This window comes from Equus quagga, chromosome 20, assembly GCF_021613505.1.
Source record: "Equus quagga isolate Etosha38 chromosome 20, UCLA_HA_Equagga_1.0, whole genome shotgun sequence".
In the NCBI taxonomy this organism is placed as follows: Eukaryota; Metazoa; Chordata; class Mammalia; order Perissodactyla; family Equidae; genus Equus; species Equus quagga.
In genome coordinates this window covers 19,066,219-19,085,374 of record NC_060286.1, presented here as the reverse complement: position 1 = coordinate 19,085,374, position 19,156 = coordinate 19,066,219, and the positions used below count along the sequence as shown (strand labels likewise).

Below are 19,156 nucleotides of genomic sequence, written 5' to 3'. Positions count from 1 at the left end.
TTCAGAAAATTATGTGAATCAAATAAGTGTTAACAAACAGACTACTTAGTGTATTATCGACAGCTTTTGATCTCTGTAATCAGTTACAACAAATTTTGAATATGCCAACTGAACTCTAAAAAAGTGATTCCCAAATAGAAAAATTTCTGCATCTCATCTACCAAATTACTTGCACAGGGAGTTTACAAGTAGAGTTGAATCACCGAAGTGAGAAGTTTTACATTTAGTTTAAAAGATCTGAAATGTTAAAGATCTCAGGAACTTTCCCCAACATCAGACTATTTTGTATTAAGACATAAGACACTACAAAAGATTTTAAATAAACTTAAGACGATTAAATAAAAATTTTAAAACACACACTAAGCTGCTTTCTGAGATGATAAGGAAAACAATAAAATAACAGTAAAATGCTAGCAAATAAATGGAACCCAAGTTTGGTCCTCTGTACTCCAAGGACATCTCTTATCAACTTCAAACATTTGTGTTATCAAGGCATTTTCTACCCACACCAAATTTCTCCAAGATATTCTTGGACTTTCTATTCTATTCTGCTTCTAGCGATGATGCAAATTTAAGAATTTCTTAGCCCCATATCGGACTAGCAAAGTCAAATATCAACTGATAGGCTCTATTACTTTCTTTTTGGTGCCTAATCTTTTTTTCATTTACCTCCTTTCATTGAGGTTATTTGTTATACCAATTGCCTACAGTAGGAAACATTCCATGTTCATCCCCTAAGTCACGATAATCTTTATCTTCTAAAAATCGGTAGAGGCCATTTCCAACTCTGTTCACTCTCCCCCATCCCCTCTTGGCATAAGATCGCAGACACAAAGCCATGACTGCAAAGCAAAAACATGATGGATTTAAAATGATTCATGGGTAATGACCACTTCTTATTTCATTGGCATTCTGAATACTGTCAGCCAGAACATAAAAAGGTTCTAAGAAAACGGAAGTAAAACATCCTCTATAAGAACACACATGCCTCCATTTTCTTCTGAACTAGAGAACATATTCTAGAAATAGTATTTTTGATGAGAACAGACATTCGGCAGATTCAGTATCTAGTAAGTGGGTCTTTGAACAAACAATAATTCTATTGGCTATCTTGCAATGTACCTTCACTCAACATAATAAAGGCGGCTGAGAAAGATCAGGACATAAAAATGTATTGTTGGCCAATAAGCAATCAAAGTAGCTTGTTAAATACTACAAACAGTGGAAGTTATTCAATGTAGCAAATTATACATTCAATATTGACTTGTTAATGAACTTCAAGCCCTTATGTGTAAACATTCAGAATTTCAGAGAAGATAAAAGTACAGAAAGTTGTCAGGATTTCCCATTAAATTAGTCTTCAGTACTATAATTTCAAGTTCTTGAACCCAAAGTGATACTATTTGAATGCAAAAAAATATTATCTCTATTCACACAGTATTTAATGCAGGTCATAAAACTAAAAGGTTTTTGTCTGTAGCCCAAAAGTGAACATTTCAAAATATTTAAGCCTTTTGTGAGCAAAGTTACAAGATGCTGAGTTGGATTACAAAATGGAAATGGTGTCTGAAGAAGAAGGCTCTTATCTGTCTTCTCTCGTGGTAGAAAATGACTTTTTTTTCTTTGCAGAATGAAAAAGGGGAAAGAGCTCCTTTTCTGTTTTTAAATAGGAATCATATTTGGGTTTTAGCTCTGTATGTTTCTAGGTTCCACCTGGTACCATCCACTAGAGAGGAAATTCTGTGCAGAAGGCCATGCTTTCCAATAATGAGCAATCTGGCAAGAACCTGAAAATGGGACAGGCTAAAGGCTGCCTGCCAGAGGGCTCTGCGTCTCCACGCTCCTTCCCTGCAATCCTGATTAAAAAATCAACAATTCAAGTTCAGCAGAAAGGCAACAAGCTCCTGAGTTCCATGGAGTACACCAGTTCTATCCACCAGGAGTCAAAGCCAGATTAGTGAAAAATCAAAACATATAGCATGAAGGGAGAAACTGAAAAGAGGAAGGAAAGAAGAGAGGGAGGAACAGAGAGAGGAGCAAAAAAATAAACGATAAAACACTATGTTACAGAACAGATGTGCTCCAGGGAACTGATAAATATTTGAAATTGTTTCTAGTAGTCTTCAAGATGCAAAGATAGAGAAAAAATTCAGCTGCAAAACAAAGATGATTGTGTTGAACATCACTGAGCCTTATGTTTACAACACGCGCTATGGAATCATTAAGCTACATAATATTCCATGGGAAAGAAGTTTTGAGATGTTCAGCTAGCATGTAATCAGAACACACCATATTAAAAAAGCAATAAAAATAAAAATAAGAAAACAAGAGAAAAGGGCCCATGCTGTATAGCCCATGAATCTCATCGGCTTTATCGTGAAAGTTTATTGTTTTTAAATCCTAGTACAATCAGCTACCAGTTACATACAGTAAAAAACAAAAACAGCCACAAAGCGATGATGATAGAGATAGTCTGTGACATTGTACAGTGGAAGAAATATTTTCTGTTGGAATCCTCCAGCAGACCCCGACCTGGCTTCAACAGTTAAGCTATCCCTCCCTCCCCAAAATAGTTAAAAAGAAAAATTAATGTCTTGCTTGGGTACAGCAAGATTCTAATACCTCTTGGGGACACTGGAGAACTTTAAAAAACTAAAGCAGTAGAAACAAAACAAAAACTGAAACGTGGAAGCAAGGTGACACATAACGAAGCTCCATGAGGCCTTGGCTTCAGATCACCTCAAAGCGAACCACCTGGAAAGAAAAGAAAAGGCTGTCATTCCAGGAAAGAACAAGCAGAAAGTTCAGTAGGCCTTAGTATCTCAACACTCCACTCCTTCCCAAATCTACAAAATCCAAGCTTTTCTCAAGTCTCATATTTTTATAAGTGAGCCAGGATGCAGAAAATTGCTTCCTTTTCCAATACTCTGTACTAAAATGTTGGCAACTCACACATACTTACTCTTTTAGAACCAGAAAACAATACAAGAAGAGAAGCATTTATAGCAAAGCATGCTGTCTTCTTTATTTCAAACCCTTCAAAACAACCACACAGTAGGCTATTTATATGACTGTGTACCCTTACCTTAGAGGAACAATGACTCCGTTCAAAAACTAAGTCTCATATATATTTGGTTCGATTGAGGGCTTTTTCAGCCAGATGACCACTTTCATCTGTGATCTTCTCCCAATCAGTCTGTCCGACCACAAAACCTATGGCCCTTTTCCTATCTGCATCCTTCTTCTCTTCCAGGTCTGCCCATCTCACCTAAAAAGAACATAGCATTAGGCTGGGCTTTAAGAAAAATAAATATGTAAAGGGCCTCTTCCCTCTCCGGATAGTCTAAAGGGTAGGATAACTAATTTGAAACCAGGAGTTTAAAAAACTAGAAATTAACTGGGGAGAACTGGTGAAAGTCATATATCTTAAGTTACAGAAAGAAAACTCTAGTCAATCACCAAGTCCTAACCATTCCTGCTCCTGAACAGGTCAGCTCTTGGCTCAGCCTGTCCCCTCCATCTCCTCTGTCCCTCCTTTTTAGTTCCCTGACCTCATTTTTTACCTGAAGTAAAGCATCACCCTCTACCTGGTCTTCCTAGCTTCATTCTCACTCCCTCCAATCCATTCTGCTAAAGTGATCTCCCTAAAATACACACAGTTGTGACTCTCATCTGCTTTAAATCCTTCGCCTACCTACAGAATAAAATCCAAGCACACAGGCCCCTCTGGATCTGGCCCTGTCTACTATTCTGCAGCATCTCTGGGCAGTGCCTGTGGCATTTTTATACAAGCAATACAAATTACTCTAGCTCTCAGAGCACACTGGGCCATTTCCCATCTCTGTAACCCTGCATATACTAGCCTCTTTCCCTGACATGTCTTTGCCCTAACCTTGTCCACCTGGCATGAGTCTAGTCATCAACCCCTGCTTTATCCCTCTCGTCCTTTGCCAATCCAATTAATCATTGCTTCCCTGGAGTTACTTCTGGATTTTGACATGTCTACTTTTGAACTTCCACACTATATTGCAATTATCCATTTACAGATCTGTCTTCCCTAACAGATTATTAACACCCTAGATCAAGGACTGAGTTTTGTTTGTCTCCACACAATAAATATTTCTTGAAATTTAATCTTAGAAAACAGGGAGCTGCTATTATTACTTTCATTCATGAGATAAAGAGACCAAGAGACTCACTCAACTGCTATCATTTATGGCAAGATTATAACTACAAATATATAGATCAGGGATATTTTCTATTGGTATTCTGACATTAAAAAATACAGATTCTTACATATATTAATAATTTAAAAATATAAGCAGATACATTATAAATTTTAATAATATACAAAATATATTTATATTAATAATTTAAAAAACATAAACAGATATATATTCTGTAAAAGGTGAAATACTTAAAGAAAGACTATGAAACTGGTTTGCAGTGCACAGTACCAATGTCTGCAGAGACTGTGTTTTAAATATGGCTTGTGATTTATTATCTGTGACAAGGAAAGGGAACCAGAGCATGCATACTCCATGCTCTTCACACTGTACCTGGAAATGCATTATTGCTCTTAGAGGTACACGGACCTTCCCTATTATTATTTACAGGACTGGTAATGAAATGATTAGCCTTCTCCAAACAGCAACCACTTGGCGAAAGAGAAGATACATAGTAATAGCAGTGGGGAAAAATTGATAATACCTGACTCTTTTTAAAGTAGATTTTTAGTGTGTAGAAAACCTATGGCTCAGTTACCGTCATGGGCCTTTAAAAAGCCTGATAAGTAACAAGTATACAAAGATCTCTGGGTCTTCTGCCCATTAATACTGATGTATTTATTCTGACAGATTCATACACCCCCTGTCAGTTTAGCAAAAGATGACAATGGGTAAGAGGGATGAAGGACAGACAGATTGTGGCCACTGAACAAAGAAATGGTAACCAGTCCACAGCACATCCTTAGCACAGAGTTAAACACACTCATCAATCTCACCTTGAACAAACTAAGAGCTAATTTTTAAATTCACAGTTTAAATTCTAAGTCTTTAAAATTTAAATAAAGAATATGAGATTCAAAGAAAAAGTACGTAATTATTTTTTAAATAAGCAATATATTTTAGCACAAATGGCTTAAATTTTAAAGTTGAAATTAAAATATTTTGGAAACTACTGTATTTTGTTCACATCTCTAATATACACTGAGGCCATAGCAACATTATTTATTTACACGTTGGACTCTTCCACCAGAGGTGGAAGCTTCATCCACAGACCTGACACAGACATTCAGCATTGCAGAATGAATGACTGATTACCAAAACACTAAGAATATAAGGAGCAGAACAATGACTTTCAGCTAGAAATGGCTTCTTAAATGTCAGTGTCCCTCCTAATCTTCCTAGAGGTACTCTTACTGAAATTTACAATCTCAATTTTTTGCCATTTATCTTAACGGTAAAAAAAAAAAAGTTTTAATACAGAAAAATCTTAACTAACACTCAAAGAGTTTGAGGTACCTATATTTCATCCCCTGTCACTAAAAATATTTCTAAAATGTATGAATTCAGCAAACAACACAGGGGAAATATTCACCTTCCACAGTCATCAAAGCAATACAAATTAAAGTCTACTTGAGCTACCATTTTACAGCCAAGGTAAGTGAGAGTTTTAAAAAATAAAGTATATTTTAAAACCTAGCCAACTTGGTAAAGTTCTAATAAGATCAACTCCACAGAACTGCCTTTTTGTTATAGTGGAAATTAATCCCAGGAACCTGCCTGCAGGATCTGCTTGTGCTCTGATGTTGACTCTGATGAGTGGTTTGAGAATTAAAAACTATTTGAAACGAGGGTGTGAGGCAGGGGAGGAGAGTTACAGAAGAGCCACTTTAAAGAACTAGATGTGCACAGCTCAGTTCTCTTTGCCCACCTAGCTTACCAAGTACATTACACGGGATCACATACTCCTTATTGAAGGGAGGATAATTATCTGACTAAAAACAAACTAGAGAAAAATATTTCTCATTTGAGATTATTCACTGTCACCAACTACACCAAATTATTATTCCCAAGGAAGAGCTATTTCTACTTCTGTTGCCCCAAACTTAAAACTGGAATAAGAGATATCAATACAAGTAGTCCCTGAGTGGAGCTGGGCCCATACACTAATGGAATCTCTGTTCCCCTAGCCCCTCAAGCGACGTAGACAAGGGTGGGCCTAGTGACTAAGTATCTGAAAGAACTTTGAAACCTGGAATTCTCTGTAATGGTAGCCACTGAAATGAAGTTTTACTGGCATTTTTTTCCTCTTGCAATAAACTTTTAATATTAAAGTACTGAGGAAATTCATAAAAAATAAATGATGTGTTAAGGTAAAGAAATGATACACAACCTCATTCTTAATTAAAGAAATGCAAAATGAGACACCATTTTTTTCACCTATCAGATTGTCAAAAGTTAAAAAGTTTGATAGCACTGCTGGTGCAAGTGTGGAAAAACAGGCATTTACTTACATGCAGGTGTATAAATAGGTGTAACCTTCTTGGAAAACCATCTCACAATATCTGTCAAAATGACAAATCCTATTCTATGAACTTGCAGTTTCAGTGCTAAAAATCCAACCTAGGGATATACTTTCAAAGAGATGCCAAAGCATATGCACCATGACTTTCACATAGTACTTCGAATAGCAATAAAATGAAAACAGCAGAAGAATCTACCAATAAGAGACTGGATAAATAACCGAATGTACAACCAAATAACGGCACACTAGGCAGACATTTAAAAAGCACAGCAGGTCTGTGTATACTTATACAGAAAGATAAAGACAGATTAGCTGGAAAATTAGACATGCCAAGCATATATAATATGATCTCTCTTGCTTTGTTATTTTGTTTTAAAGATACACACAAATATCACTTTGATTGAATTGACATCTATGTAGAAGACCTATCCAACACCCTGGCTTCACTTCTCTGCTCCCTTTCATAACAAAACTTCCTCAGAAAGTTGTCTACATTTGCTGTGCTGTACTCCTTCATTTCCTAGTCCTTCTTCAATCTGCTCCTAACTGGCTTCTGTCCCTCAACTCTCTAAGAAAATCTGACTGATTGTTGATCAATCATCAACGATCTTCATGTTGCCAAATCCAATGGCCATTTCTCTGTTCCCAATTTACTTTGTCTTCTTTGTATCACTGAACAATTGACTATTCTTTACTTCTTGAAAGATTTACCTCGATCTCAACTTCTAAATTTTGGAGTCCTGAGTCCTATTATCATTTCTAACTTAATTGGTCCCTCACTGAACTTCTGATTTTTCATTTTCAAACCTATGACTCCCCCAGTTTTCTCTAACTCAGTAGATGGCACTCAGATAAGCACAAATATGGAGTGCAGAACCCCGAAGTGTCACCTTTGATTCCACCCACTCCTGGACCCTCTACATCTAATCCATTAAGAAGTCCCACAGAATCTCTTCAACATTCTACTCTGTTATCTGGCTCTTTTGCCCCATGACATAATGGCAGAAGTGGCCACTCCAGACTCCTTTAAGGTCGACAACATGCTAGGCATGTGAGGTTCTGTTCCCCACTTTTTTTTTGGGGGGGGGGGAAGATTAGCCCTGGGCTAACATCTGCCAATCCTCCTCTTTTTTTCTGAGGAAGACTGGCCCTGAGCTAACATTCATGCCCATCTTCCTCTACTTTATATGTGGGATGCCTACCACAGCATAGCTTGCCACGTGGTGCCAGGTCTGTACCCGGGATCTGAACCAGCGAACCCTGGGATGCTGAAGCGGAACGTGCAAACTTAACCACTGTGCCACCAGGCTGGCCCCTGTTCCCCATTTTTTAAGTTACTTGTACATTCTGCTCTAATAATTTGTAAGGTTTGACGCTTTTTGGGATGTGTAACATGATACAGTATAAACTAAATTACTCTAAAAAAAGTAGCATTCATATGATTACTTTCCTATAGCTTTCTAAAACCAGATGCCTAAACGGGCCCTCCATCTGTCAGTGGTTATTGACAAAGTCTCTTACCCTCTTCTTCCCAGGCTCAGAAGCACGAGTATCATAATCATCAGGGAGCTGAAGATAATCCTCCATTCTGCTGGCAATTGCCTCCCAGTCTCGTTTCCTTTTAGCACCAGTTCTCAAGCCATCCAACTTGTCTGAGGGACAAACACAGAGCCGCAGCATTAAGGGAGAGTGTGAGTTTGCACACAACACACAAACAAGGGAAAAGAAGGCTGGAACACTGTGAGAGGGCACATCCACATTTTTGAGAGCAGCATCACTTGCAGATCCAAACTATCTTCTTGGCTGAGATAATATCAAGTTCTGTGTAATTTCGATTGTTTATCTGGTGTCCATACTGGCAGCCATTACATTATGATGTTGGTTTAAGTAAGAAATATGGGCAGAACAAGAAAAGGCACTTGTCTCCTGGAGTCCTTGTCCTCGCACCACCTCCCCTTCCCCCAATCACATTTCAGCTCTCATGTTCTGAAGGAAAATGCAAAGTTGAGTTTTTCTAAAAACAATTTCTTCCATTCTTTTTTTTCTTTAGCACAATATTAACACTACCCATTTGATCTACAATCATGTATGATACTGTGTCATATGAAAAGCAGGTAGTACCAAGAACTTAATGAGCCAAGCTAAAGTTTAAAAAGTTTTTAGATTAACAGTTTCTTGAGATTTTGACCACTGTGAGAGTATTTGCCATGAGTTAACGTTTACAAGTAAAGTGATTGTACAAATCACCATTTTCTTTGGTTAAACTGTGAAGTGAGGTTGACCATTCTGAAACTAAGGGCTAGTCAGCCAAAGTGACCGGAACTGAATTTCCTTTCTGAATCCTCAATCTCAGAGGGCTAGGCTTTCCAAGAGCCCCAAACCGTAATCAATTAAATGAACAGGGATTGCTGATTCAGAAATTTTGAGATATGAGTTTAGATGTCTTCAAGAAGAATACGCAATGAAAATGTGTGGTCTGTTTTTATTGGTTGTTAATACTGATTGTGAATTCTACATGTGAAATATTATGAGTTATATATATTTTTAGCTATACTGAAGCACTAAAGTTTTGAATCATCTGTAGTTATATAAACACAATGATATTAAGCAGGTCAGTAAAGGAAAACCTAAAAACTTCAGAAACACACAATAACCACACTTCATTGAACTCCATAAAGGGTGCAGAGTGTATATAACGGAAATATTTTAGGCACCAGGTTGGAGAGAACTTGATATGAGAAGAAAAGTATAATGAAAGCAGTAGCAGGAAGAAGGGTGAGTTTATGCTTCAAATGAAGAAGTTTCATACCCAACTAACGGTACCATACCATACAGGCTTCAAAAACCAGTAAGATTTTGCATACTTGGCAAAGCTTTTATTTCCTAAACCCTTTCCCCATAAGAGCAATATTAGTGAAAAATCAGCAAGGCAAACTACAACATTTTACAAAACTCAAGAAATTTTTATATCACATTGGGAAAATTTTAACATGGATGAGCTCAACAGAAATAGTCCTAATCACCTCTGTAAAGTACATGCTGTACCAAATGGCTCTATCTACATGTATATGACAGGCTATATTATACAAGCTCTTAAAGAAGTGACCCCTTGATTGCACAGGGACACAGGATATGATATTAGAAAAACAAGAAAGTCTCACAAACAATAAAACCATTCTCAGTTCAACAGTGTACAGTATTACCAGAAGAGCCGGAAGCTCCAACACACTTATTATTAAATAAACCTGAAAGGATTTCTAAACTTAATAAGATCAACTTCAATATTAACATACTTCAAAAGAAAAACTTCATATTTCAATTCCAAGAACAGAGCTTGGCCAGGCAGCAATGCAGAAGGGCAGTGTGAAAACTGCAAGAACTTTTCCTCATACACTGGTTATATGACAGGAGTTACAAAACCAGGAGTCCCATATTTGCAACACGGAAGTTCACAAGAGCATGTGTTTCTAGTCTGACCACCCTTGTTTGTAATGTTTAATCTGAAATTTTATTTTGCACAACATGTTTAAAGCTTCCTTCTTGGGGCTGAAGAAAGGTTCATACCTCTTCCACATGGCATCCTGGAAACCCAACACACAGATGTATGCATAAGGCGAGGGAAGAGGAATCTGGGGTGTTAATGACAGAAGACGACTGGTGTCCAACACACTCAATACTAATGATTTTCAGAGGTCTGAGTTTCAAAAGATGAAGTTTTAAGATGAAGATGGAAGTTTATATATTCAACCTGGCAGGTCACAGAACTTTACCACATCTTCAAAACTGTATATATTATTATAATATAGCACAACAGGAAAAATTTTAAGATACATCTATGTATTTTCTACACATAAATAGCATTTCTGAAAATTTGTTCATGGTGAACATACAAGGGTTATGTGCCTATAAAAATAATAATTGCATTCCAATTGTGAAGAGATGAAACTGCCTGACGTGTAGAAGGCCAATACACAGTAACTCATAAGCAGAGACAAATGACAGAGACGAGAAAAGCAAAAGCACTTTGTGCTTTTTTAAGTACGGAGAAACCTAAATTAGGATGATAACAGTTTCAAATATTCTTTTGGTATCTCACAGTTTGAGAAACCAAAATGTTATTGGAATTTAAGTAGCTTCAATGCTGAATCTCAGCATCTGATGCGGCATGTAACACCCACCCTTGCATCAGGGTGCCTGTGTCCCAGCTGGGAAAGAGCCAGTTAGGTGTAACTGAAGGTGGGCCACAGGCAGGCTTCAACAACTCCATGACACTCATGCCAGATGTAGCTCAGGCCACTTCTGAATTTTTCTAAAATTACACCACTTCCAATTTAACCCTCCCACATAGGTTGAACTGTATACTATACTTAATGAACATAGATCAAGAATCTGCAATGAGATTTAACTAGCTGTTTGAAAGATTATAGGTGAGTATTTTCTCATTGGTCAACTCATTTGTGAATCAAAATTCCTCAGTTATAGATTCAGCTCTTCTGGCTCAATGTGTAACACTGCTAAATCTTAATATGTTTCCACTCATCATAGTCATGTTACCAAGATTAACGTAAGAATGTAAGTAAAGTACTCAGAAAAATAAATTGTACCCGGTAATCAAATCTATTGAATTTGTTATGATAAGGAAGGCAACATAAATGGGCTAATTCTCAGATGAAGATCCTCATATTTTAGACAAGAATCTTCTTCTCAATTGGCTCCATGGACCAATCTCAAAGAAGCAAGCAATTTCAAGAATGCTCACACTTAATTTGCCTTCCTCCACAGGTGGGTTAGCTCTTAAGATAACACAGTGGTGCAAGATGCAAGTCATTATATGAAACATCACCATCACTCTTATTAAAAACAAACAAAAACCCAACTGCAAACATGATAGAATTTATTTTCTAGATTCATTACTAGATCTTCAGTGCCTTTAACTGAAATGGTTTATTTAACAAATCAATTTCTGGAATTCACTATCTAACATTGTCTTTGAAATGCACTGAATTTGGATAAAACGTATTTTCTGAGAAGCAAATGGTAGATAGGCAAGAATTTTTCCCAGAATCAGTACCAAAATTAATATCATGTTTTCTTGAATAATCATCATAACTGAATTCCATTTTCCTTGCTCTTTAGAAATTAGAAAGGAAAATAGAAAATGGACTAGTTCAAGTTTAAAAAAGTATTATTCTAGATGACATATTACACATAAGGCCTCTGAAGATTATATGTTTAGCTAAAATGTTTATTTTATAATCCCTTTGTCTCTATTTATAATCTCTTGTTACCCCAAAAGATAATCACTATTTAGAGAACTGGAGAAGATGAAAACGATCTTACAGTCTTACAAGTTATTCTACAAGTACCAAACTTCAGATAGACTTAATCTAATGTCAAAATAAGCAGATCTAAAGCATTATTATTAAAAAAGTAATGTGCGATTATTTTCCTACATATTTAATTACGCTTAAACACTTAAAGGTTTAGGGAAGGAGATAGTTGGTTTTTATTAGGATTTCCCACAGAGGGGAAGACTAGTGGAAGAATATATGTCAGTAACCATATATAATTTCACATAACATACGCTAGAAGAAAATTCTAGGCTTTACAACAAAGCACCTATCCCAATAATATATTAATACTACAGTTTATGGAACTATCTTTTAACATAGGAACTTTTAAAATAGGTCAACATCAATTGCTAACATGAAGAGTTACGTAAAATGAAAGGCAGAGCCTACGCAACTGTGTGTAAAATACACCCCTCTGATGTCAGAAACACAGACAATGTGTCCCAAACAGTGAAGCAACTAAATGACTCAAATTTGTTCTACAAATTTAAGTTATTTAGATCATTACTTCAGTTTTGCATGATACCAGGAAGAGAAACGCAGAAACTGACAGTCATACTTCATACATTAGTAAGGTCAATCTTTCAAAAAGTCCTTATCACATTTTCTTAGATGATTTATTAATATATCTTAATCAACATATTAAATGGCTCTCTTAAGGTCAAAAAAAGAACCAAACTGAAAACATTCTGCAGTATTACCATGAAATATTGGAGGAAAATCCATTGGATATGTATGATTTTCTGCTTGACAGATAACCTCACATTAAGCAACTCCAATTTTTGCTTTAGACAATCATTTTATCCAGTTTACCATGTAATCTGGCACTAAAGTTGAAGAAAAATTTTAATGAAATCTTATAGAGAGGGCTCCTCAAAAACCTGAATTATATCCCTACCTCCCTCCATCCAGAAACTCTAATTATACAAGGAAAATAACTGCCTTTTAATTAATTTTTAAACTTCAATATTTATTATTACTACTATTATTGCCCAAAGTATTCACAATCAGGTTCAACTTTGGATTGCAGTTAAATGTTCTCTTACAAAAGCAGAAATCTCAGCACCAACATTTCTCATTAATATAAAAGAATGGATTTTAATATAATAGATTTTAGAAGTATTTTATTACTAAATTTATCACATATTTCTGTTTACTCTAAAAACCTCAAATGGAACTGAAGGTTGATCCTTTAAAATACTCTTCTTTCACTCTGTCACAAGATATAACTAGTTAAAGTGAAAGCTAGCAAAATAGACTGAGGATGTAAAGTAGGCCAGAAATCTTGGTTTAAGCAGAGATTTGGGGAAATTTGTTCTTGTTACAGCAGAAAGATCTATGACCATTACCATGAGGTATCACATATAAAAACAGGAAAAAGGAAATACCCACCTAGCTTTGCCTCAGATGTGTCCATCTCCCATTTGCTTTTCGGAATGTAACCCTAAATCGTACACAGAGAGAAGCTCGAAGGGTTAGAAAGAGACACATACATGCATATCACTTTTGAATTGGAAAAGCATTAAAACTGGGAATGGATTCAGTTTCCACTCACTAGTTACAAATATATTCCTAGAGAAAACACAGTCTCATTATCTTTGAAGAAACTGAATTACCAAATTCACCAAACTTCACTGCCCAGATTTCAGAGGAGTCACTCCAGAATAGTGTAATGAAGGCGCTTTGAGGCAGCTACAGTTCAGGACACACAATCGTAGTCTGAACAACAGCTGTATAGCAAATATGGCAAGAATGTACGGTCGTTACTGTGCTAATATTAATATCATTCAGGATAGCAGAAGATTTATAATACTAGATAGGTTATTTTCTAAATACAACTGCTATTCTCAAGTGATAGTAGCCATGAGGTCCAAAGAGTGTTCTTCAAGACTGTTACTTTATATTTCAGTATAATTTTAAATACTCAAAAGGAAGGAGAAAACTTGGTATCACTGAACACAATTATGAAGTTCAACTTCATTTTAAAATGACTCAATCCATTTACCAGTTAGATCTTACACAGGCTAATTTTACTGAATCAATCTCAGAGCATTTTTTTTCATCAGTCGGAAACTAGATGATTATTTCTGATGTCTTTTAAAATTACATTTTCCTATTATATGAAAAACCAGAAATTTCCACAGGCAATTTACATCTTATTGAATAAAATAACTGGGTGGTTTATTTCAAATAAAGTCCCATAAGATTTTCAAATTTCCCAACGTACCTATTTAACTATGTAGTAATCCTTTCAGTTTATTCACCTAGCAAGTGTGTGGTTTTTCCACATAATTTAGTATGATTCCCCTTTTTCGTTATTTGGACTCTGTTCTCTATTAGATTCTAACATACAGAACTTTAGTATTAGGACTTATTTTATAGGACAGATTCATCAAAGGTGTCAGCATCTTCTTTTAAGAATCAATGTATCTCTCTACTATTGGGAATGTTCAAGTTCATAGAACAGTCTGACACGCAGGTAAGTTGGAAAGTATGCTGAACATATCATGACAATAGCTTCTGTGTAAGAGTTTACTAGAGCATCATCATTCTTCCAGGAAACCTGTAGGTTTTATACATTTCTAGTCTTTAAGCCAGACTAATAATTCAATTTTAACTTATTATAGTATTTCAGTTTATAAATTATATCTTTTCCAGATACATTTTTAGAACAAACCAAGACAAAGCTATCTGAAGTGATGTGCTAAAAGTACTGATGAAATGTGTACAAGTTATATCCCAAAAATCATCTGAAAACCTTAAGCATCACTAGAATAATATATTCATAAATTCTGAGCCATATCTACTAGGTTCACTGAAGCACTAAAGAAGGCAAAATATCATACCAGTGGTCCCCAAAAAGGATTCTCTTAACCAAGTAAAGTTTGGATTTCATCCGGCTGGCTGTAGTAATCAGTACAGAGTAGAAAATGCAGTTTATTGAGAATTTCATTAAAATGGTCTAAATGACATGAGACTTGCTCTTAACCCTTTGGTTAAAATTTTCCAAGAATCTTTTACTCTTGGAATAGAACCCAACAGTAGAAGATCTGGATTCTGCATTTTTGAATGGGTTAAGAGAAGTTTTAAAACATAAAGATAAGCAAAACGAGTATATTAATTTCCCCCTGCTGGAACCACCCTGTTCTTCCTTAAAACTATATCATCTTCTCACTGCTTGAAATGTTAGGCTACTTGGAAATAAAAGAGATAGTCCAGCAGGGTAGAGGGCTAAGGCTTCCTTGCCATTTTTCCTGATGTAAAAATACAGTATTACAGTGTGTTTCAATTTTAGAAATAAGAGTAAATTCAATTAGAAGTTCCAAGTTTTGCCCTGAACCTAAGCAAGTCAGATGTTATGAACCATATCCTGAACTGAAATCTCCACAAAAGGAAGACGGAGCTTCAGAAAGCTAACATTATAGACTTTTCACATGATCATTTTCTAGTACACACGCTGTAAGGAGCTAAAGAGGTCATTAGCCATATTCCAGAACAGCGTGGACCTTTATGTGAATTTCCTGCCTACATTTTAGATCATATATGTCAAAATACAACCTAATTAAGAAAAATACTTCATTTAAAGAAAAAAAACATACTGAGACTCAAATGTCATTAACTTTAAAGCTTATTTTTTAATCCACATATGAAATCTAAGAATGTAGAGGTTGACACCATCTCTATATGAACACACAGTTTCTATCCAGAGTCCTCTATATCACACACGGGTTTGATGAGACCACTCCTTAGAGAGCCTGTATTCTCTAGGGGGTAAGAATCAGAGTTCTCGCTTTGTACATTTTCAGAAGAATATGAGAAGCAGCTTTAGCAAGGGCTAAAATATTAAATAAACCAAATAATATTTTGAATTAAAAAAGCAACACTATTATTCCAAGGCATTGCTATTTTCTGTACCTCATTAGCAAACACTGAAAAGTAACATAACTCTATAGGTCACATATTCTTGAATGACAGGGTAAGACAAACATCTCTACAGAGGTGTGATCAAAAGCATTTACAGTAGGTACACGGGAACTTTGAACTCATACTACATAAGCCTCTAATCAGCCTAAGCAAAATGCATTGCCTACACAGTCAAATCATTTTCCCCATCACTTAATAGGATAAAATGCAGAAGAACAAATCCAGCAGTCAGTGGAAACTCTCTGCAAAACATTCAATAAGTTCCTTTCCTTCAGTTGACAGAAACTCAATTTTGAGATCTTGTAGCAAAGAAGAGACAATTATGCATATGTTGGGTAGGCTGTACCACATTATCTGCTGGAATGTAAGAAGGCCCTTTCATATCTAATTGATTTTCTTAAAAAGTATACTCTCCTAATGCTACCCACAAATAGATAAGTGAATACAAGTGTACGTTTCTTAGCATTCTTAAAATTTTCTTGTAATAACACAGTAGAAGGCTCTTTTGGTCAGGGGAAAAATAAAAAGTATCCAAAGTCTCCTTGAAGATGATCATGGAAACTTTTACCATTAAGGTGCATATCAACAGTAGTAATCTGACCACAGATCTGAATTTAAACCCTTAAGTATTTTAATAAAGAGACACTTTGTTCAAAGTGGTTGGTCTGTCTCCTACCAGTTCGCTTTCCTCTTCCTCTGCATCTTTCTTTTCTTCCTTCTGTTCTTCGATATTTGCATCAAAATCTTCCATCTCTACCTACACCACCCCAATAATCATCAAAAAAAAAAAAAGAGAAAAAAAAGATTGAGCTAACATTTAGGAAAATGTTGAGTCCCTCACTGAAATTTGAAATGAGTATAGTTGCCCAGAACAAGTTATCACAGATTCACTGTTACATACAAAGTAATTTTTAACACCCTAAACTTTGAAATAGAACTGATAAAAGACAGAATGCCTTTCCTTTTCCTGGGATATCCATCTTCATAATTCCATATCAAGTTGAGTATAATGATCTGTTCTAAGTTGATGGTTTTCTGTTTTGAATGCCTATGGATTACTAGGATTTCTTTTTAAAACTTTAGCAAGTATTTTTCCAACCAAATAAAACATGCACATGATTCAAATTTCAAAATGTAGGAAAGGGTATAATGAAAAGATGATAGTAGCTCGACCCAGAATGGTAGCAATGCAAACAGAGAGTAGATGGATTAGATAAGTATTTTTAAGTTAAAATTAACAAAACGTGAAGACTGACTACATAGCGGAGGGATAGGGTCGAATGTTGGTTTAATGGAGAGTAAAGAATCAAGGATAATGGAAAGTAAAAAGTTAAGGTTTCAGCAACCAAGTGACTGGTGGATCTAAGAACTAAAATAGAGAATACTAGAAGAGGAACAGGTCTGGATGAATTACATATTGGATAGGTTGAGTTTGAGGTGTACTAAGGTAAAGATGTGTTTTGGTGAAGAATTTGGAAAATAATAGTGGAATTATAAAAATCACTCATAATCCTTCCACTTACATATATTTACTGTTAAGATATTGATAAAATTCATAACAGTCTTTACAATTTAATATTAAGGGCATATAAGTGCAAATCCAAGCCACTACCAGAAAGATTAAGATTACCTATATAGAATGTGCAGAATGAAAATAGAGCCTAGGATAGATAGAGCCTTAAAGAACCCCAACGTTCAAGAACTGGATAGCAAGAGAAGCCAGCAAAGGGGTCTGAAGAGCAATAGTCAGAGAGGCCTGAGGAAAACTAGGAGAAGATGAACTCACAGAAGCCAACAGAAAAATGTTTCCAAGAAGGTGGACAAGGTCAACTATGTCACATGTGGTTGCAAAATTAAGCAACAGGAGAAGAGAACTGTCCAATTCTCTTCCAAAGAGTTCATAGAAATCTTCGGTGAGAGAGTCACTGGAGAATGGTGGGGGCAGAAGCCAGAAGGAAAGGGGAGTGGTATGGGAGGCAAAAACACATAAAAATATAATGACAACATTGAATATAGATAACTCTCATTCATAGGAGGTCAAATGAAACAGAAGAACACAACAGATTAAAAGAGAAAAATCTCTCCTTTTCCATGATGAAGATTTACTTTCACCAAATTAATAAGTGATGTAGGGAAGAATTATCAATGAGCAAAAATTTGTTGGGAAAAGGATATTAACAGTTTCAGATTATCTCCCTACAGATTACTTAATTACAAAGGAAAAAAGTAGAAAAATTTAATGGCTACCCCCTGAACCAAGTGATCAACATTTAAACCACCAATAATGAAATGAAATGACATGATATAGCTCCTGGGGACACATCACTTATGTAGCATTCCTGCTAATGTTTAACCTAAACCTAATCATGTGGAAACAACTGGAAAAACTCAAATTGAGGGTCATTCTACAAAACAACTGGAGTATACTCTTCAAAAATTCTTTATCTTTCATGACAAAAACATGGCTGAGAAACTATTTTTTTATATTAAAACGATTGGATCCTGGATTTTTAAAAAAATATATACACATTTTTTTTTGGTGAGGAAGATTGACCCTGAGCTAACATCTGTTGCCATTCTTCGTCTTTTTTTTTAATCTCCCCAAAGACCCAGTACATAGCTGTACATCCTAGTTGCAAGTCATTCCAGTTCTTCTACGTGGGATGCTGCCAAAGCTTGACTTGGTGAGCGGTGTGTAGGTCCACGCCCAGGATCTGAACCTGCGAACCCAGGGTCACCGAAGTAAAGTGTGCAAACTTAACCACTTGGCCGTGGGGCTGACCCCTGGATTTTTTTTTAATTGCTATAAAGCACATTATGGGAAAAACTGGCGAAATCTGAATATGGACTATATATGAGACTAATTCAGGAAATTTATATTACTTAATACAGTATTTTATCAATATTAAATTTCCTGAACTTGATAATTGAGACTTCTGGTTTTATAAGAGAATGCCCTTGTTCTTGGGAGATACCTACTGAAACATTTAGGGTGAAGGGTTATGAGTTCTGCAACTAAACTCTCAAATCATTCCACAATAATATTGATAACAGTAGTAGTAATAATAATAATACGTATATACCTATATAGAGAAAAATGTAGCAAAATATTAACAATTGGAGAATCTCAGTGAAAGTTGCACAGATGTTCTTAAACTATTCATGCTACTTTTCTGTAGTTTAAAATTTTTCCAAAGTAAAAAAGGTGAAAAACAGTTCATTTCTGCACTACTTTTGAGCCAAAGGACACTCACCTCTTCAATAGCAGCATCTTGCAGCAATGAACGAATATCCAGACGCATCATATGACGAGGTGCAGTTTCCCAGTGATCGGCCATCTATTGAGAGATTCA

General features: G+C 35.7%; 1 protein-coding gene across 2 annotated transcripts in view; it reads right to left on the bottom strand.

Annotated features, from left to right (window-relative positions):
- Positions 1 to 2,342: 2,342 nt before the first annotated feature.
- YLPM1 (YLP motif containing 1) overlaps positions 2,343 to 19,156 on the bottom strand; it is a 61,512-nt gene continuing 44,698 nt past the window's right edge. Inside the window, exons 16-21 of one of the 2 annotated variants that reach the window (XM_046647242.1) lie at positions 19,058 to 19,141; positions 16,480 to 16,560; positions 13,272 to 13,323; positions 8,050 to 8,180; positions 3,086 to 3,268; positions 2,343 to 2,754 (exon numbers count right to left, since the gene is read on the bottom strand). In XM_046647242.1, the coding sequence (XP_046503198.1) occupies positions 3,122 to 3,268; positions 8,050 to 8,180; positions 13,272 to 13,323; positions 16,480 to 16,560; positions 19,058 to 19,141 (495 nt within the window). In that variant the 3' untranslated portion in view covers positions 2,343 to 2,754; positions 3,086 to 3,121. Of the gene's footprint in view, positions 2,755 to 3,085; positions 3,269 to 8,049; positions 8,181 to 13,271; positions 13,324 to 16,479; positions 16,561 to 19,057; positions 19,142 to 19,156 lie in introns of those variants that run through there. The other variant, XR_006886300.1, reaches the window with a different exon arrangement.